This window comes from Lytechinus variegatus, chromosome 8 (genome assembly GCF_018143015.1).
Source record: "Lytechinus variegatus isolate NC3 chromosome 8, Lvar_3.0, whole genome shotgun sequence".
Classification (NCBI taxonomy): Eukaryota; Metazoa; Echinodermata; class Echinoidea; order Temnopleuroida; family Toxopneustidae; genus Lytechinus; species Lytechinus variegatus.
In genome coordinates, this window is record NC_054747.1 from 27,413,556 (window position 1) to 27,435,271 (window position 21,716).

A 21,716-nucleotide genomic window follows, 5' to 3' on the forward strand; every position below is an offset into this window, starting at 1 on the left:
CATCATAGTCATGTCTACTCGATATGTCTATAATATACTTTAGCGCCCCCTGCCATTCCTCTTTCCCGTCATCCTTTCATTTATCTTTTTCTTTCCTTCGACTTTTTCTTTCCTTCGGTTTTGTAGTTTGGCCAATGAATGTGTTGCTTTTTACAACTGGTGGTAACCAGTCTCATTCAACAGACATATACGTCCAAGAAGATTCACCGACATCAATCACGTGTAAAGCTATCGGATCCTTCCCAGCAGTTGATCTACCAGTGTCTTTTCCTTATGGCTCTGACATTATTCCCATTACGAATTCTTCAAAGACTTCCAGTCTTTTCGACGAGAAGTTGTTCGACACTGACACTACCATCAAAATATACCCGAAGAAAACGGACCACGGAAAGTATATTCGATGTTATGCATTCATGGACAGTGAAGTTGTTGGCCTAGAATCTGCAAAATTAATGGTTTACGGTGAGTATCACTACCAATTAAATACAATCTGTATGTCAAAATTCCTATTATTTATATCATCTTAAATTACAATCATACGTTGACACTCCTCCCCAATGTTATCAACTCAGCACGCAGAGTGTGACCCTCTGAAACGTATTAACTACAAAATTTAATATACATACAGGGTTACAATCAATTAAATGCCTTTACTTCAGTATTACATCGGAAGCATGATCAACCTATACCAATCTTCTCGGTCGCTTCGGTCATCACACAGGAACATTTTGGTCGTACCTAAGGCAACCTCCCACACCCATGGCGACAGAGACTTTTCAGTTGTGGTTCCAACACTATCGAAATCACTTCCCTTCATTTCTCCAATAAAAATAGCAATAAAGATATATTGCGCAAATAGTAATCAATCTGATTTTCAGAGTTACTTTGTCCGTAGTTAAGTTGGTATTTAAGCTATTTGAGTAAGATAAGTAGTTCAGGCTTAGTTAATTAAGTTAAGTATTTAGGCTTTGTAATGCATAGCGCTTAGACAAATTATAATACGCGCTATATAAATATTGAATTGCTTACTTCATCTGAAATAGAAGAAGAAATTTATTATTTCTTAATGATTCTCCTTTAACAGTTGGTTTTTCTTTTCTAAAGCCCTACCAGATGAAGCTAATATTAACATTCCAGAGGATCTGCACGATGGTATGGACACAAATGTAACATGCAGAACATCAAATGGATACCCAGCTCCTCTCACTCATTGGTACATTGGATCAAGAAACCTGACAGATAATTCATCGCTGAAGTCTTCATTGAATTCTGCTAATCGATATGATACTTTAAGCACTCTGATCTTCGTACCAAGGAAGTTTGACCATGGGAAACGTCTTCTCTGCCAGGCAGTTCAACCTGAAACAACCTTGGGTCGCCCAGTGAATGATAGCATGGTTCTAAACATATCGTGTGAGTATTTGTATCCGGAAAAGGGAACTTTTGATTAACCTGGATTGTTTATATTCATGTTTTAATATCAGTTGCATTTGCATTTGATAATATTGTGGGGTGTTCGCTTTTAAAAGAGGGTGGGTGGGTGACGATCAGTTAAAGAGTCTTTAATGTTATTTACTTTTAAAAATTGTACATTGGTATTATTTCATCCACAGGAATGCTCGAAATTCATTATAAAGTGACTCATTTTTTTGAAAATTTATTTCTCTTTTCTAGACGGCCCGATTGTATCCATTACCTCTCGACGACTTACCGTGAGAGGAGTACACACTGGTTTTGTATTGAAATGTACTTCAGATGGCAACCCTCCTGCTTTCACCTTCAAGTGGCTCTGTAACGGAAAAGACCTTTCTAGTCGCCGAAATATGACGCTCTACAAAACTGTAGCACAAGATGAAACAGTGACTTCAAGCGAACTTGCAATAGAATACCCCTTTTCTGAAGATTCGTGTGACTTCAAATGCATCGCTAATTCAACATATGGCTCGGGAACTACAGTCTTAAACTCAATATTTTACGGTAGGGAGAACATTTATCTTTGTTCGATTTATGTGCATGTGGCTCGTTGGTTAAGTTTTTCTATTATATCTATTTTGGTATTATCGTCATATTGAAAGTAATTGACAGCTCCCAAATAATATTTAGCTTACTCTATATTTGTGGCATGAAATTTGCAACCATATTAGATAAATAATTTGTTAATGATATAAATTAGTAAATGATGAGTAAATAATAGTTTCATCGTGCATGTCTCGTCATCCCTAACGCTAAAATCCAGCCATCCCTGATTCAGCTTCTCGGCTCATCGTCGACCAGAACCAGGTGACATCTTCAACTCTCTCCGTTGCACAGAAAATTAGAAATAATTTTAATTTGTCATACAAGATTTTAGACTGGAACTGTCGTAAAACTGAGTCCTTATTTGCATTCAACCTACATGGCCTCTACAAAATAATACTTTCAATATCAAAACATAACCAGAGCCAAACCTTTCTGCAAATGGAAGGAACATACTATAACATTTCGTCAGTATTTGATTTTACTAAAGTATACTTGATATTGATATGTATTGATCATCATTATAAAGAATAATTTCACTATAGATTGAATTTAGCTTAGATTAGATTAGGAGGCGCGATAGCTCAACCGGTAGAGCGGGGCTTCCTATTCCGGTGACCCGGGTTCAATTCCAACTTGGTGCGCTAGTGTCCTTTGGGAAGGCATTAATCCTCATTACCAGGTCCTTCAGAGATGACCTTAAGCCGTCGGTCCTCTGGTTGCTTGCTTACAAGCATTCATCCTTTCTTAGCAATCAGGTAAAAACAATCCCCACCAATTTTCATTCCTAACTCATTTTCTATACATCGTTCTTTCTCCAAACTCCAAATACAAATGGGCATTTTCCCCAAATTTACTTGACGCTTCACCTCGATTCGAAAAAGAATGAATCGATGCGATTCCTTCATAATTTTCGTCACAGCCGGTAGGGGTGGGTGTACACCAAAAGGGAACCGTCTACCCATTCCCCTGGCTGAACAATATCAGTCCTAAGCCCCTGGTCATTAAAACTCCAGATAAGGTTCAAAAACTCATTCCAATCGATATAGTAGGTACATGGGTCGGAGGCAATTAAAAGTTGGAGGTCCATCTGACGTTATCTATAAACCTTCTTATTGTTTCAAGCAGTTACCTGCTCATTATAGCTGGCCAATGCATTTTTACCCACTTTACTATTTTATTTGCTTCATGTAGTTTTCAGTCTTATACATTATTTATATTTTTTATTGTCACACAAAAATATACTTATTTATGTCATTGTTATTGTATCAAGTTATTTTTTCATTTGCTATTGATTTATGAATAAAATGCAAAAAAACTGCAAAAAAATTGTGCAGGGCGCGCACTCCGAGTCATTTGTAAACGACCCCGTAACAATTCAATCCACTTATGTCCTTTAGAGAAATCACGGACTTTCGTTTTCATTTCTTAGGTGAATGATAAATGGGATTATGCGTAATTGTTGTAATCTCTTACTCTACCATGATTGTAAACCGTCTCCTTACTCTGTCACTCATTTTCTGTTTAGATCCCCTGGTGATTGGCATTAAGACTACTGTTCTACACCTCGGATCACAGGACTGTGAGAACGAATAACAATATGGATTGCTGTCTTTGCATATTGCTGTTCTTTACTTTCTTTATGTCTGAGACATACGAAGTGAGTGTATCTACTCGTATTCAGAACTCGCAAGTCGATCCAATCATTGGAGAGGATGTTACTCTTGTTTGCACATACAAACCTTCATACCAAACTCGAATACTGAATTGGAGAAACGGGAATGGTGATATTCTGGCTACTGATAGACAATGTCAGGGGTATGGATGCTACAATAGCCACGAAGTCTCAAACAGCAAGTATAGTTTGATAGCGGATTCTTCCAGCGGGAATCTTACTATTGTGGCTTTAACATCGAACGACAGTGGCATGTACCAGTGTTTTGTAAGCACAGACTTCCACACAGGGCGAAGTCAAATTAATATGAAAGTACAATTACCAGGTAATTTAAACCTTTATATTATTTTATTCATTAATTTATTGCGCTTTCGAGAACAGTTGCATAAGGAATATAATTGAATTTTGTAGCATCCGTGGCTTGAGAAAATCAACTTAATTCCTAGAACTCTAATTGTCCTTGTCTTGCCAATCATGTGCTTTGTAGACAGATAAAATATAGCACGTAGGGTCAAATAGAATAGTAAAATAGGGATATTAACAATCAAATAGCGATTGTATATAATAATAACGATTACAAGCAATAAGGAAAACAAGAAAATACAATGTTTGTGCCCTTTGTAAAAGAAATTAAATAACTTTGATACACATATTCTGCCTTCAAGCCATAACCAGATCGCTATCAATAACCATTAATCGGTCCAGTAACGAATACAAGAATGGAGCAACAGCAGCCATCACCTACGGGAGGACCAACTACCTGAAATGCTCAGTCCAAAGCGCTAGAAGTCCTGCAGAACTCGAATGGCAAGTTCCCGAGGAAGTGCAAGCTCAACAGCAAGTTCAGTACAACTTCATTCACGTTGACGTCTACACATCTTATAAAGAGGTTTTGTTAAATCCAGACAAAGACGATGATGGAAAGATGTTACGTTGTGTGGCTTTGCATCAGGAGCTGGACCATGAACTACAATTGTCTATCATCCTAGAAGTTCAAGGTAAGTAGGCCTACTGATATCGTAGAACTCCCTATGTTTTAATCGTACACCCTTTGGTCATAAGTTGCATGATTTGAGCTATATGTGTACTTTTAATAAAGATTCTGAATATGTTTATTCAAATATGCAATATTTGCATTCACTTTTTAAATTTCAAATATAATGGTATATCACGTGTATCTGTACTTAGTTCATCAAATAAAAACACTTTTCAAGAAATACTTTCCGTTTCTTCTCTTTTTTTCAGTAATGTTTAAGTCATAAATTTGTTTCTTTTATGTTATAGTATCGCCGACTGATTTAATTCTAACTGCAATTAATGGAATAACTACCAGCAAAGAAGGCTCAAGAAGTGCAGTTGTCTCTGAAGATTTGTCAACATCATTCACTTGTAAAAGTGTAGGATCACGCCCTCAAGCTCTTATATACTGGTTCATTGGTTCAAATAATCACACTATAAATTCAACATCAAGGTTTAGCAAGAACGAGGTAGAACATGGACTGCATGACACGGAGTCTATTCTGGAGTTGATTCCAAAGAGGGGGCATCACAGACAGGTTCTTCGATGCGTGGCCATTGCTGGCATTAGCCAACGTCAAGTAGGAGTGAAGATTACGGTTTATGGTGAGCATATTTCCGTTTAGTGCATCAATACCAAATCTTTGCTCCATCCCGAATTTGATATTAGATCGATAAGATCAGTGAAAATAATTCATTCTGAAGTACATAGAATAAATAAATCTCAAGGATGTCATTTTGTAATGTTCATCTAAATTAATTATTGTATCGTATCGGTAAATTCGACAAGTCTTGTCCGATTCATAGCACTACATGACATAGGCTATTTTTCTGAACTTTCAGCGACAATATTACATGTATTTTGGATAAATTAATTTATGTACATGTACGCAGATCGGGTAATCGAAATTATGATGAAAACTCATATATAAAAATCAATTAAGATATCCGAGACGTTTCCTTGTCTAAAAACTAGCCATGAAAGGGAAAACACAATCATTTTACATTTAGAAGTGTGATAGATGTAGTTTGTGTCTCTCTTATGGATAGATTGAATTTTCATTAGCTACCATGCCACGAATTAATATAGGCTATGTGATCATTCTCAGGACCGCCTGATCCTCCCTACTTAAATGGAACAGAGGAAATCCTCGATGGAGTACCATCAATCATAACTTGCACAGCAAACAATGGCTATCCTACACCAACTTTCCAGTGGTTTCTTAGCACAAAGAACATCACTAATAATTCAGACAGCATATCTTCTTGGGACAGAAATCATCGGGTCGATGCTAGAAGTGTGCTAGCAATAACACCAACGAGACACGAACACGGAAAACGACTTGTCTGCGAAGTTCATCAAGGTGTCCACCGGGATGGACCATCTATGAAGGCTCGGAGTGTTAGTAGTATTCTTCGTGTTCTTTGTAAGCCCTTTTTATTTATTCATTTTTATCGAACTGTAACACAAGAATTTATTGATGTCTTCTAACTTAACTGCATTGCAACATTAAGATCTCTAACCCGATTTCACGAGAACTTTCACAAGATATTCATCATGTCCTCAAAAATTGATAAATACTCTGAGCATGCTCCAAACGGACGATGGGTAATAATGTTTCTTGTAACGATCGAGAGTATTGACCATTGATTTCGCAGCAATTAGCGCTTCAAGCGTATTACAAGCATATCAGTTTTCCTCCAATTATTTCATTGAATCCCAGACCTTTTCTTTCATTATCTCTTTTATTTCATATCTCTATAACCAGATGGCGTTCATTACTCTTTCATTGACAACCATCATTCAAAAAGATGCCGGTTCGTTTAGTCTGGCGCTTACTTGAAATAACATGTATTTTTAATGTCTCAATTATTCTTATGTAGATTTGTCCACTCTTATTATATTCATGTAGATTCCCCAGTCATTGTGGACCATTCTGTTCGTCGGGTATCTGTTGACGGAGATAGCGTGGATGCCTTGCTCACATGTACATCAGATAGTAGACCTGTGGCCTCGATAACCTGGTTCTGTAATGGAAAGGAACTCAACAATAGCACCCGTCGTCAGATTCATCGGGGTTTTATAGAAGATACCCTGACTTCGAGTGTTCTGATCATTTCAAACATTTCTGCACAAGACGATGGCTACTATACATGTTTTGCCGAGACGATGCTTGGGGTAGATTCCGCCACTCTATTTTGTTCATATTCTAGTTAATTTTTTCATTTACATTCTACTTTGTTTGCCTTTCGTTGTCTATCAAATCTAGTTTCATCTAAAAGAGTCATTTAAACATGATAGATAATCATATATGTACCTGTAGAACTCCATAGTTTGCCCAACTATGCAGAATGAAGTCATGCCTTGTGAAATGAATCAATCAACCAAAGTATGAATATCAAAGACGTTAACATTTCATAAGTAGTACGAGAACGAGTTGCAATTTCGTAATTGCACCTTTCTGACCGCGGGAAACCATCACGTTATCTGTATTATAATTATTTTTCTTCTGTTCCCGCTCCAAATATCGATATGAAAATGGCAAGGTGAAATGGTTGACCAAATAGATGAATTAATTTGACAGTTCGCAAACTACTGGAAGTCTTCAACACATTTTGAAAGAAGACCGACTCCTGAGCTACATGTGATTCCTTTACAAATGAACTCTCGTAAAAGCATAATATTAGGCCTGATTTAAAAAAAAATCAAATAAAACCGATGAATTGTTCTCTTATCGAGCGCAATTGGCAATGTCAGTATTCATGTCTCCGATTTTATTGCTCGTTTGAAATTTTAGACCATTATCACAGTTTACCATGTGCTAATGTTTTGAACTAATGTAAAAAAAAATTACTTGAACATATTTCAACGATGTTCTGTTAAAGTTGCTGATGGTCTACAAATTCCGAAGCATTCCAAAGATCTGTATTAAAGACAACTCCGGGAAAAAAACTCCATCCTTGTCACTGATCTTCAATGGCGACTGAATTACAAGTTTGGAAATGAAAAGTGAAAGAAATGGATAAACATATTGGATGGTGACAAGAAGGGGGGGCCTCACCAGGAATTTCGAGCACTTCTTATATACTAGGGCTTATGCAGAGCAATTAAAAGAGATATTAAAACCTAAATTGTACAAATAGGTTTCAATATACGTCGAAGAACGGGTTGACAAACTCAAATAATTTGTTTCTCATCCACTGTAGCTGTAACCCTGCTACAGATCTGTCTTACTTGCTCTACAAAGCGGCTGCAATGTCCAACGTAACAGATGGACCTAAGAATATCTCTGACTTCAGATTACCGGCACGTAAATTTTAGAGCACTGCATTAATCTCGTAATACGTATGGAAGATGAATTCCATCGATCAAATGGAATCATGAAATCTGATTTAGACTTCTGCCTTTCTCACAAAAATTTTCATCCACTCGAAAAAAAAATGGCCTTAAATTTTCCTTTTGAATTGGAGACAGACGTGCTACCGTATTCTAAATTCACGTTGGCGACAATAGTGAAATATGACTAATCGCCACTCAAACCAATATAAGAAGAAGTTAAGCACTTTCTCTCAAACGCAAAATATTATATAGTCATCAAAAGCAGACCTGACAAGAGGTTTCATTCTCGCAACAGAACAAGATGAATTCATGTTTAAATTTGATTGAAGTAGAATATCTGCTCTCTGGATCCCTCCCTACTTTCGGTTTGGATTTATATTTTGCAATTCATTTTATTGTTGGAATCTCGACATGTGACATGCCCTTGATTGCTCTGTGAATTAGTCGTTCATTCCTTCTTGAACTGGAATAAAAAGCATTGCGAGATGATTGTAACCGTTTTCGTATAACATTTCTTTTCTACAAATGGCAGCCGTAATTTTTATATGGTTTGGTCTCCTGTTAAGGAAGGAAGGTAAGCTGAGAGCAAATGACTTTGGAACATTTTAAAGAGTTAAATTATCATCCTGCTTGTTTATTGGTTTGTGATGTCGGGCAACTAGATTTTAACTGATACACATAAATAGGCGTACTGTGCATGGTGCTTCCTTATGGAATATATAAAAAAAATCAACAGGCTTTTTCTTTTCAACAAGGATATTCATTATAATTGAAATAATTGGTTTGAATGAATTTAGCGCCAGCGATCTGATTCTTTGGCGATAGCATTTTTTTCTCTCTCAATTGCGTAGCTGATAGTTTCATTACTTGCATTATAAATGAGCATTGTGTATTATATGTTCGTAGTGAAATCAAAGTATACTATACTAGTAGAAAAATAGAATATCTTAATCATTACATGAACAAAATTATCAACTCCAAACGTACAGTGGTGGTCAAAAGTTAGTGAGCCCCACGGGAAAATAATAATATTTAAAAGGTTCTAAACTCCCTCATGTTTTAGATATGTAGGTTTGAATTCAGGAGGGAAAATATTACAATTAATAAACTTTGATTTTCTTGGTTTCTTGTAGTGTTGTTGTCTACAGTCAACACTTAGAATGAAGGAATGGGTTTTGTGGTGGGATCCACTAACTATTGAGCCCAACTGTGTCGATCAAAATATTCGGCACATTATTTCTTTGAAATTGTATCGACCTGTAAAGTATAAGCAGATATAGTGCTTCGTTTTGCTTTTCGGTAACATTTTCGCAGGAAATATTGTGAAGATTACAATGTTACAAACCCATCTAATTTAGTCATAGTATCCTTTATGACTTGGATTGTTTAATATATTTAGTTCATGTAATATTTTTTTCAGTATGCTACGCAGTTACCAGTGTTAATCTATCGACTGACGTTTTAATTCCGAGTATTGGTGAAGACATTCATCTCCTCTGTAATTTTATGCCATCGAATCAGTATGCTGATGTATTGATCACAAAAGACAAAGTGACAAGAATAGCATCTAAAATATGCTTCAACGATGGAGATTGCAATAATTATAATTCAAATTCCGGAAAGATGACATGGCATACGGACGAATCATCTGCTGAATTGACAATCAACAAATGGAGTATGAGTGACCAAGGAGATTATCAATGCACTGTGGACAACATCAGATCAAATACCGTGAATCTGAGAAAAATAATGCCTGGTAAGTACTAGACTGTAACTAGACAACTCATACTGATATTAAATATAAAATGTCGAAGATATCTTTCTCGAAGACGCCTTGTCCCCACTGAGGCTCCGGAACAACTTGTCAGTTGCCGGATCTGGGTTTCATCATGGAGAGTTGTTCGGAAGTGGTTCTGCTGTCAAGTAATAGCGATTTATACGCTTTGCGAATTCTGTAATGAGGGTGACCCCAAAAGTATAGTCATGTTGACAATTTGGCATTTGTTGACTAGACACTGTTTCTCTTGAAAGATTGATCAATACACGATTCCTCACATATAAATAATTTATGTTTAAGCCTCCATAATACTTGGCAAATGTATGTTTTTGTTTTATTGTTTTGTTTTTTTACAAACGCATGAAGAACAACCCGACACTCCAGAAATTATGCTCAACGTTCTGAAAGCTGGTGAAGAAAGCAAAATAAACTGTACTTCAAACAATGGATACCCATCACCTGTCATCTATTGGTATATGGAATCAAGAAACCTCACGAGGAACTCATCTATCCTGATGGAAAGGAATGATAATGGACGATGGAAGGCGACCAGTACTCTTACTTTTACACCATTAAGACATGATAACGGAAAAGGTCTTATCTGCCAGGTAGTCCAACCGACAGCGCCTCTTATGTCTTCGCAGAACGAGACCATGGTCCTCAACATTCTCTGTAAGTTACACGTGAGAAACAGCCTGTTCACTATCCTGGAAATTGATACTATTGTTTCTTTTTCACAGCATAGGGTCATCTTCTGCAATATACGAGTATGCATTCCTTTAGGCTTTAAAACCCCCATCGATTAAAAGACCTGAATGCAACAATTTGGCAATCAAAACTTTTACAAATTTTTCATAAAGTCTAAATACATTAATCTAGAAGTATCACACTCCCTCCTTCGCTAACTCGATTTGACTGACATACTTTGATGTTTATGTTTAGCTCATGCGTTTTACGTACCATTAATTTCTCTTTTGTATTTACAACACAGACCCACCCATCATTTCTCTTCGACTTCTTGATAACGTAGAGGCGGTTTCCAGCATGACCAGTGTCGAATTCGAATGTACAGCAGATGCAAACCCAAAAGTCCTTAACTTTGCTTGGTACCTCAATCGGTTGACCTTAAACAACAGCACAAGACATCGTATTATCCTTGACAGGCTTCAGAGTAAAACAGTTTCAACTAGTCGCCTTATCATCAATGATGTTCAACGGATGCATTCTGGGAAATATGAATGTCACGTGATTACCGTTCTTGGTAATGCCACTGCGACTCTGAACTTTTCTTGTGAGTATCCACTAATTAGTGTATCACCCCATTATTTTATGTCGTTGCCTTATCATCCACAATGTACCCTCAGATAATTTTTATAATACATTTACTTAAAAAAGAAAAGTGCAATTGTGATATCGAATAATATAGTTATCAATTACCCCCCCCCCCCCTGTATATTATAGATATCTCAGATCGACTTCCCCTGCTCTTCATCGACCAAAACCAGACGACATCTTCAACTCTCTTCGTTGCCTGGCAAGTAGAAGTAGGGTTCGGTGGCGGTTTTCAACAGACATTCAATCTGGAATACTGTCCAAACAATACAGTACATTTTTTTTCTTTTAAACTTTTTATTGATCAAACAATCGGTATGTCCAACAATAATCATAATATCAATCACATTTACAATGGTATAGGATACACTCACAAAAAAAACGATTCAAAAACATACATCACAGTTGTACATGAAAAGTGTGTAACAAATAACATTATCTGTATATCAATGGTATAATCAAAAGATTTTTTCAACAGGGGTCCATTTTTTATAGTGCAATCCTTTAATATGCCTCTGTTTTGCAATTTTAAGTTCAATCAGTTTAATATTAGAAATAAAAGATATTAGCCCTCTTATACATGGTTGTGTGTTTTTACACTTTTCTACGTAAACATATCTTTTGAACATTAGTACCAAATGGTTCAGTAGCATTTTGTGGGGGCCTTTCCAGTCCATAATGAATCCAAATATCATTCTTTTCTTAGTAAAATCTTCAAACTTAATATTAAAGCTCTTGCCAATCTTATAGATAAATTCCCGTCGAAGATTATAAATAACATCACAGTCAAAAAACAAATGAACAGGTGTCTCTAAATTTGAGTGACAGAACGTGCAAGTTTCTGAGTCCACCACTTTCATCTTAAACAATCTATGATTAGTATACAGTATATTATGAATTAATTTGAATTGAAAAACTCTAATTTTTGCTTCTATTGTGCACTTGAACGGAAGGGTGTAGATTTGAGACCAGTCATCATCTTGAATATTAAAGGTTGTAGAAAATAATTGTTCACTAACTGGTCTGGTTATCAACCCAGATAAAAGGTTCTTGTAAATTGCTTTGGATTTCACATTACATAATGCAGAAGTCCCTTCTGCAAAATAATCATACAATTTATGTAATTCCTCTTCAATGTATTTCTTTCTATCTACAACTTCTTCATCTAAGCCATTTCCTTCCATTTCAATACTTTCACATATATTTTTCAATTCCTCCTCTAGTTCTTGTCTTTGTTTTCCCTTTTCACCTTTTTTCTTCTTTGAGTATGGGATGGTAAATTTTCTAATTCTGTATTTCAGCCAATCCCACAACATTTTCTTATCATGTTTTTGTTCACATTCATCAACCCAAGATGGGAGGCTGCCACTGAGAGCTGTAACAAATTCCTCATTCCTTAGTAAGCTGTTGTTAAATTTCCAATATGAGGGTCCCATTTTTTGTTTTTCAGTATGGAGGTGCAAGGTAACATAATCATGATCAGATAAGACACATGGGTACATATCATTTTCTACGACAACAGACCGCAGAGCGTCTGTGACCAACCAGAAGTCTAGTCTTGACTGAATATATGGATTAAGTCTCCTCCATGTAAACCTCTTTGTTGTTTGGTTTCTTGTTCTCCAAATATCAATAAGACAAAAGCATTCTTTCAGTTTTTCTATTGTTGTACATCACGTACATGAACGTTTCCACACTGTTCTCATACTACCACCTTCTCTATCCATATCCAAGTCCTGTATAAAGTTAAAGTCTCCTCCTATTATGCATTTGTGTCCTTCATCATTAAATTCTTGTAATTTCAAATAAAGATCAGTAAATATTCCACATGTTCCTTTTCATTATTGGGTGCATATACATTAACAATGATATATATTTCCTTTCGTACTTCAACTTTGATGCATAAAAAGCGACCTACTTTATCTTTAATCGAGTCGAGAAGTTTAATATCTGGTGTTCTCCTCAAAATCATACAAGCTCCTCTGCTCATTGATGTACCATGACTAAATATTATGTCTGATCTAATTTGATTCCTCCACCATATCTCATCCTTTTCTGTGGAATGTGTTTCTTGTAGCAAAATTATGTCCTTTTTTAATTTCGATAAGAAATTGAAGTATCGTTTTCTAGTCTTGAAATCCCCTAATCCATTTACATTATGCGTCATTAATTTTAAATCCATTGTTTGAAAAAATCAGACGATGGTCCCACTAAAAAACACAAACAATTACAATATAACGGCAAACAAAAAAAACAGAATGATTGCGGCTTTCCCAACCACTTGCTTCATGCTTGGAGTGATGCTTTGCGTGGTGAACAAAATGATCTTATAAGCCTATATGCTTATCAGCATTTGTCTTTAAATAAGATTCACTATATTAGAACTTTCATTGTTTCTTTTTTTCCTTGCTTTTTTTCCACCAATGTTGTGTAAATTTTTACTGTCAATGCCGAATCTGTCAATGCATTCTCAGTCTTTCTTATACTCTTCTTCCTTCTGTGTTTGTTTGTCCCGATAAAACAGCCTAGCCGGATACTTGAAGTAGGCCTTTCCATGCTCTTTCTTCAGCTTCTGTCGGGTATGCGACATCTTTCGCTGGTCTCTTATCTCCTTCGGCAGCATTTCATCAATGAATATGGGGTTCCCCTTCCCCTCGTAGACGAATGGCTTGTCTTTTAGTAGTTTTCGAGCACTTGCAAGTACAGAGCTTCTTGTGGTATACCTATTGAATGCCACCATAATCGGGCGGGGAGCCCCTCTTTCAGATCGCTGACCTGAACGGTGTGCCCTTTCTATGCATAAATCCTGCCCTCGTAGATCCAAATGAGACTCTCCAAAGGCCTGAATCAGCTTCTCACAATTGCCTTTCTCACAGCCTTCAGGAAAGCCAAAGAATACAGCAGTGCATCTCATTTCTCTAGCTGCAAGATCAACAAATTGACCCTTCATTCTTGCATTCTCTTTCTCAAGCTCTCTAACCCTATCCTTCATTTCCTTCAGCTCAAAATCAGTGTGTTGTTCCTTTTCTTTCAGTTTGTCAATGTCTTTTCTATTTTCATTAATTTTCTGAAGGGCCAGATCTAAGTTCACATTCATCTTGTCAACTTTATTATTGGTACAATCTACTTTGGTGATGATCGTAAGAAGCATTTCTTTCATATCATTCGGGTTACCTGCCTCGCTGTCATGCCCGTTCGTTCGACGTTTTTTCTCAACATGTCCATCCTCCGGCGGAGCGCCGGACTCTCCCCGGTCCGCGCCTCAGGCTCGGCTCCTCGCGGGTGTCTAGTTCTTCAGCACGAGACCCGGCATGGTCGACAACGGGCTCTGTTTCCATAATTTGTTGTCCTTCTTTGTTTTTTACTTCTTCCATGCCTTCTGATTCGTCTTCAATCTTTTCTAGATACTTATGTATATTTTGATTTTTTAAGATCCTCTTCATCTCGTTAAAATTCCTCGGTCTTTTTCACCAGTTGCAAATTACGTTATGTGCTTCACAGCGCCATCTTCCGTCCCTCCAACAATACAGTACATTAGTACTGTACATTAGTAAAGAAGAGAGAGTGTGGTGTTGTCACCAACTTTACAAATACATTCTCTGAACTAGATGAATAAAAGTTCCATGAAATTTGCTCTAGCGACAATTGTTCTGCTGTTAATTCCACACACTAATTAAATGATTGATATCAAGCTTGGATTTTACAAATACCCTATCCTAAACCTAACAAACGACCCTATTGCAACCCTACAAACAGGGGCGGATCCAGGGTTTCCAAAAGTTGGCGGCATATTTTCCCGTACAGAGGAAAATTTGACAAGCCCCCCCAAATTAAGTTTTCACCAAAATTTAAGTTAATTTCGTCCACGAAACAATTTGACAGGCAAAAAAGGTCCTCAATTTCAAAAGGGGGACCGTGGTAGTGTTAGTATGGTATATTTACATTAAAAATTTGACTGTGAGTCTAAAAGGGGCACGCCTGTGCCTACCAATAACCCAATATCTTAGAAGATATAATGCCCGGATCAATTGTTGCCAGATGAAATGTCGTGTTACAAAATTAAATGCGATCACCAGGTATCGGCTAACCATGAACAAAGAATGGTTGATTAGTAGAAGTTGTTTTTGCTTCATATGGGCATAGCTGATACACGTACTTTAAATTCTTACAAATTAAACACACAGTGTATTTAGAAATACTTCTACCTACTCATTTATGTTGGATGAAAACTTACGTCGTGATTAGAATGGCCTATAATGATATCCAAATCCGTCGGCCCCTCTAGAGCTGACGAACGTTACGATATTAAAATTTTGTCATCGTCTTGTAGTTGAACCATACATTTCAACAATAGGAGTTCCTTAGTGTCGTATGTTGGTAGACCTTTACCAGGACCCTGTTTTTTTTTAACGCGGTACTTATTTACATTTGGCAAGCACAAAACCTTACGCTACAAAATTAAGGTCATTTTGTCGCGAGAAATTTGACAAGCAAGAAAGGTTATGGAGAATAAGACAAGCAGCACCCCCACGAAAAATATTAGGGGTGCTTCCACAGCCCGACTACCCCCTTCCCGGGGAAATTACTCTCTACTATATTCATGTAAACACATATCGACTTTTATAATTGAGTAATAAATTACTGATTCGAAGAAAATTGATACAATCAATAGAAAGTATTTATTAATCAATGTTTGCCTCGTGTCAGACATTTTGGGACAATACTTTGCTTTCAAAATAAAACCAAGGACTACATCTAAATGTCCATGATAAAACTAAACACATGAATTATCAAACAGAACTTATCAAACCAGGTGTGCTTTCATTAAACAGCACACTCTGTCGTTGAGAAACAAACATGACATTTCACATGAATATGTGGCCTTTCAATTCTTAGGAATGATATACACAACCATTATCATTTGTATTGCATCGGCACATTCGTCGGAATCGGAATACGTCGGGAACCAAATTTGTTTATCCATTGTCTTTGGAATTCTAATTCTAGTAACGGCCATTTCGTCAAGTCGAAACTTTTTAAACGATAGTCACTTCAACTTCACATGTTACTCCCAGAAAATGGCCTCTCGTTATCTTTACTTTTTCTTATTGTTGATATTTGGTAAAGGTAAGTGGAAAAATTATTTCAAACGAATTGTTTTTTCATTCACAGCTTCCATAATAATATTAAGGGCATATCTTATAGCTCCTCTATTTTTTTTTTCAATGTTATTATTTCATCGAGGAGTATAATTTTTTACCACCAGCAAAAGATGGAGCCACAATCTGTGCTTCCATGAAAGAGAAAAAAAATATTACTAAAATGTATAAACGTAATCAAAGTGAAGCCAATCTCACAGAATTTCCAATGATTATTTTTACCTTCACTCATCCCATTTTTGTGTCATAATGTGTTTTGTATAATAAATCAGTATGTTGCGTCATAAATTGCAATGCAATGGAGCAAAGTGTGCTATCAAGAGTTGTAACCCCTTATTACGTTCAAAAAATATATTTACATACATGTAGATTGGAAAACTAAGCATTATATACAATAAAATCTATTTGCAAAATTTTCCAATGTGGAAATTCGTACCAAGGGCTCCAGAAGCACTCAATATATGAAGAGAAAAAATCAAATTCATTTCTGTCACAATTCTTTATTTTTAACTTGTATATCCTGTTATCAGCGTATTAAAAAAAAATTACAGCAGAAGTAGTAGAATGGGCAGTAAAATACTTTTGTGATAAAAGGAAAAGAAATATTTTACTTTCTGATATTTTCATTTCATTTTGATCTCTTTAGATTGCTTGGCGGAATTTACAGTGGCACTAGAACCACCGGTTAACTTACCCACCATGGGGGATGATTTCACAATGACGTGCAGCTATTGGCCTCCATTACCAGGCAGCGTGATAAAATGGTCACATGGCCAAGGGAATGTCATTGCTACTTTTGACCAGGAAAGCTACAAAATTCGATATTCAATTTTAGATCAACTAAGGTTCAAGTTGACAGGGGATAACAACAGCTCTTCCATTACAATAAACAATCTGAATACTGACGATAGTGGAAATTATACATGTATTGTACTGAATCACAATGGACGCAAATCATCGACTTTGGCATTAGAAGTATTATATCCAGGTAAGATATATATTTTGTTATTTCAGAATATTCCTGAAACTCATTACTGCCAATTCCATAAATCATTTATGTAATGCAAGGATGCCGAAAAACGTCATTAAGAGTCAAGACGTTCCGGTGCTGTCCAGGGGCGCCGGGAAACATGAAAACAAACTGTAACATTTTCAGCCACCCTTTGGTGTGCAAATGGTCTATTGCAGATTATATTCAGTTCATCTATCGTCAAAAAACAAAGGCAAATAACGATATTTTTGCATGCGTTTTAATGCTTTTTGATTTATCACATTATTATCTTCGACCCAGTAAATAAGATATCATCATGTTCGATCTGAAAATAAGTCGGGAGAATGTCATGGAACATGCAGGGGATGAAATATCGTCTACTGCTTCCTGGGCAGCCACTCCTTATCATAATTCTTGTTCCAGATTTACAATCGAGGATAAATATAATGACCCGTATTCTGAAGTCGAGTTTAATTTAAACTCTGGTTTAAATTGTGGTTTAACTATGACAAGCCAGTCGTTACATAAATCTATAACAGTAGAGGTTCAATGTATCGGTTCATATGACTCCTTAAACATTGTTAAATGCCTGGGAAGGATAAGTATGGCAGTTTTCTTCCTCATTGAAAATAATCGCAAAGAGCACAGTAAACATTAGAAGCATTCACTAAAAAAAAAAAAAAATTTGAAACCTTTGGCTTCCCATAATTTTAGCACAGAGTTAGACCATGGTCTAAGTTAAACCCGATTTTCAGAATACGGGCCAATATGTTACAGAGCCCTCGAAAGAATTTCATTAAAGAACAAGAAGGAATTTGATCCGATAGCTTTCCACAGTCAGACAACTACTGCTTCGCCAATCATAGTTCAATTGTTTTTTTTTCTACTTTCAATTTGTAATATTTACAATTAACATGATGAAGGTAAGTTGTCAGATTTGATAACCTGTCCGACAATATAAGTTGATAAACACTATCCGGGTGAACTTATTTTCACTAATTCTAATTTTTAAAGCTCCACCTAGTGACGTAATCATCAGCGGTATTCAGTCTCATGGAGGATACCATGAAAACTCTTACGTTACCATGACGACGGGTGACCCACAAGACATAACATGCACTGTACAAGGGGCACGTCCACCGGCTCTTATTGAATGGAACATCGATGTTGAACGTATCCGGGTCATGGGTCAGATCAATGTTGTTGAAGGACAAAGCTACGTATCTCACAGGGTAGCAACCATCACCCCTTTTCCAGTGGAAACTGAAATGTGCTCCAAGCAACATTGTCCATCTTTCGGAAAGGTAAAGGAGCAATATAATTGTCTGTCAAGTCAAAATAGAAACATAATAAATCGAACATGCGATAAAAAGAAACATCCTCAATATCCTGAGGAAAAGAGAGCGAGATCCTGATATACATTTTTCTAAAGGATAGGCCTACTCTAAATAATTTAGAGCTAGGTGTAGAAAATGGCACAATATTATATTGAAATGTAGAGGCGCCCCCTATTATCATGACAGGTACTAAGACTAAATGGGGACGAAGTCACTGAAAGTGTGGACATAGTGATACGACGTATACAGCATTCCTGAAATGGCATTTATGAAAACTGTTCCAAGTATATTTTTACCTTCTTTCAATTGGCTGTTTTAAATTACCCTGCAATATGTAAAATATAAACTGAGTATCAAATATGTTTTTTTTTTCAACACTGTTTTATCCTTGTTTTGTATGGTTTTATATTGGCTAAAGCTTGATCTGCAGCTTTCGCGCAAAATGGAATTAATGAATTCATTTTGTATGGTAACCATTAATACGGTCTACACGAAATTAACGATCTCATGAGAAAAAAATACAAAATCATCCGTTACTTTTATAGTTCTTGTTTGAAAATACTCTAAAACATTAGGGTTTTGTGTCGTCGCAAACAGCTTTGGGTTTGAAAGCAACGTGGCGCCCTCTTTTGTCAGGGCACGAATCACATAACTCTTTTGTAGTGACAAATATCAACATATTGTTTTAATTTCATGCCTTGATGCTTTCCGGTTAAACAAGGGGATCGCGATGTTATTTTGTCATGGTATTCAGAAGTCATTGTGTATCTGTTTCGATTTCTGGTGAGCTAGGATCATACATTTTCTTCAAGCACTGTCAAGTAAAGAGGTCACCATCATTTTACAAAATCAACATCAATAATGATATTCGGTACTTTGAAAGGATTCCTTTTCTCAATTTTGGTGTATTGTAATGGTAGGTAGATTGATCATTTACTTCCAACAGTGTAGTATTACATTGTAGGTCTGTATGTAGAGGTATCAGTGCGTGAAGATGTGTGTGCTAGTATGCCTTTGGTGAGTGGTCTAAGGCGCCTCACGAGACGCGTGAAAGTCAGTTTCTCCCCGGCATTGACAAATGCCCGGGAACAAGGTGTCATTGCTCTTTAATACTGCATTCATTAGACCGGAAATGTTATATATATTTTAGGTATTAAACATGTGTGCACTTGTTTGATAAATAAATGAATCAAAATTTAGGACTATATTGATAGATTCCAAATGATAAAAAAATCATCATCAAATACTTTGAAAAGTAACCCGTAACTATTTCCAAGTATAAAAAAGTGGGTCACACTCGAAAATGGTTCTAAATGACACATTTTGAGCCAGCGTTTTTTATATGGAGAAAATGTGACTCACCATTTTTGGACCCCGTGGAAGAACAGTACTGTCTATGGGCAGAGCTGAACCGGGTGTCCTTCCGATTTCACTATTTCTCATGTATATTTTATTTTGTTGTTTCTTTGTATATATCTGTTGTCATTTATATGTTCATATGTTCATTTGTACACTTATGTTTTTATTGTGAATTTCGGTTAATACATAAATACAAATACCATAAACTGATTAAATCTTTGAGAAATGAAAACAATCATGCAATATAGGCATCTAATGTATTAATTTTCTAATAATCATGCAATTTATTGTAAACCATTTTTTTTTCCTTTGGCAGGTTGCTTCGGAGAATTCAACGCCTCGATCGTCAACAATGACATCCTTACAATCGGGGATAATATTCAACTTTCTTGTCGCTACTCGTACCAGCTCAGCCTCTTCCGAATCGCATGGAGGAGAGCAGGCATACATGTAGGAACACTGGTTTCTGTCGAATGCTCTAGCAGTGTTCCGGATTGTGAACGAATGAATTCTAATCCCTCAAAGTTCATATTTACGATGGATAGTCAACATTTTAACTTGACCGTCAGGGATTTGACAGTGGATGATACCGACACATACCAGTGCCAGTTCACCGGTATAGGTTACTTTGAAATATCAGCGGTTCAACTTGAGGTTTTTGCAAGAAGTAATATTTTTTTCCAAAATATCGCTTTAAAGAATATATCACTTTAAAGGAATATATCACAAGAATTTAACTTTCAAATTACCACCTGGGCTATACAAATCAAAATATTAAGTCATACACTTTTAATTTATTTATTATCCAAAAGCAAAGGTTTATGTATTTTGGTTTCTCTTCGAGTATGTTCAAATAAGAAAATCGGTATTTCACTTTGCTTTAGGGGTAATCACTACCCATAAAAAACAAATATACCATACCTTTTCAAAATATAAAAAACATGCAACAGTTACCAACGAATTTGATTCTCGTCTTAATTTCAGGTTCACACGATATCGACCAACGCTGTCACTCAGTTTTTCTTATTTTTCTACTTTAATTGGACAATCATTTAGAATTATGTTGTTACAAGGTTATGCAAAACAAGGATTTTTGTATATCAAGTTAACTTTAAAAATAAAAAGACAATATCGAGACAAGGAAATTGATACAAGATCATTTTCATATATGATATCCTTTGAAAGGGATTCATAATTACTTTTTAAGACTGGATAAGAACTAGGCTGGAAGTTTTTCAAGTTTACATACTATTTAAAAAAGCAGCATTTAGTAAATGGTTTTTAAATATTTCCTGGCTGCACGAAAGCCTATGTATAATATACTTCCCTTTATATGTTACCTCATTTAGCCCCACCAAGTAGCATAACCATTCATGATGATTGGTCTCTGGAGGGATATCAAGACAACTCCTATGTGACCATGACGACAGGTCAACCACGTGACTTAACATGCACAGTACTCGTGGCACGGCCACCGGCTCTCATTGAATGGAGCACCGATGTTGAAGGTATCCAGGTCATGGATCAGTTCAATGTTGTCGAAGGTGAAAGTTACTTATCTACCAGGGTAGCAACCATAGGCGGCGGAAGCGGGGGGGACGTGTCCCCCCCTAAATTTTAGGTGGGGGGACGGTCCCCCCCCCCTAAATTTTGTTTTGATAACCTTTTTTTTTTTTTTTTTGCTTCTCAAAATTTTTGGGTCGCTTGTCCTAT

At 36.4% G+C, this 21,716-nt stretch overlaps 3 protein-coding genes across 3 annotated transcripts in view; all 3 read left to right on the top strand.

Annotated features, from left to right (window-relative positions):
• Positions 1-3,612, top strand: part of LOC121419616 (B-cell receptor CD22-like) — an 8,283-nt gene extending 4,671 nt beyond the window's left edge. Inside the window, exons 5-8 of the mRNA XM_041614073.1 lie at positions 127-462; positions 1,105-1,413; positions 1,675-1,977; positions 3,545-3,612. Coding sequence (XP_041470007.1) covers positions 127-462; positions 1,105-1,413; positions 1,675-1,977; positions 3,545-3,612 — 1,016 coding nt within the window. The remainder of the gene's footprint in view (positions 1-126; positions 463-1,104; positions 1,414-1,674; positions 1,978-3,544) is intronic.
• On the top strand, positions 3,564-9,571 carry LOC121420792 (neural cell adhesion molecule 1-like). Its single transcript, XM_041615429.1, has 6 exons — positions 3,564-4,016; positions 4,357-4,689; positions 4,976-5,314; positions 5,818-6,135; positions 6,622-6,887; positions 9,469-9,571. Exons 1-6 carry the CDS (start codon positions 3,617-3,619, stop codon positions 9,511-9,513), a joined length of 1,701 nt encoding a protein of 566 aa, XP_041471363.1. The 5' UTR covers positions 3,564-3,616; the 3' UTR covers positions 9,514-9,571.
• A 625-nt stretch (positions 9,572-10,196) lies between these two features.
• On the top strand, positions 10,197-21,559 carry LOC121420269 (synaptogenesis protein syg-2-like). The gene is made up of 6 exons (XM_041614841.1): positions 10,197-10,497; positions 10,817-11,116; positions 16,963-17,304; positions 18,322-18,611; positions 20,320-20,670; positions 21,353-21,559. The coding sequence occupies exons 1-5, from the start codon at positions 10,215-10,217 to the stop codon at positions 20,455-20,457; spliced, it is 1,353 nt and encodes a 450-aa protein (XP_041470775.1). The 5' UTR covers positions 10,197-10,214; the 3' UTR covers positions 20,458-20,670; positions 21,353-21,559.
• The last annotated feature ends 157 nt before the right edge of the window (positions 21,560-21,716 follow it).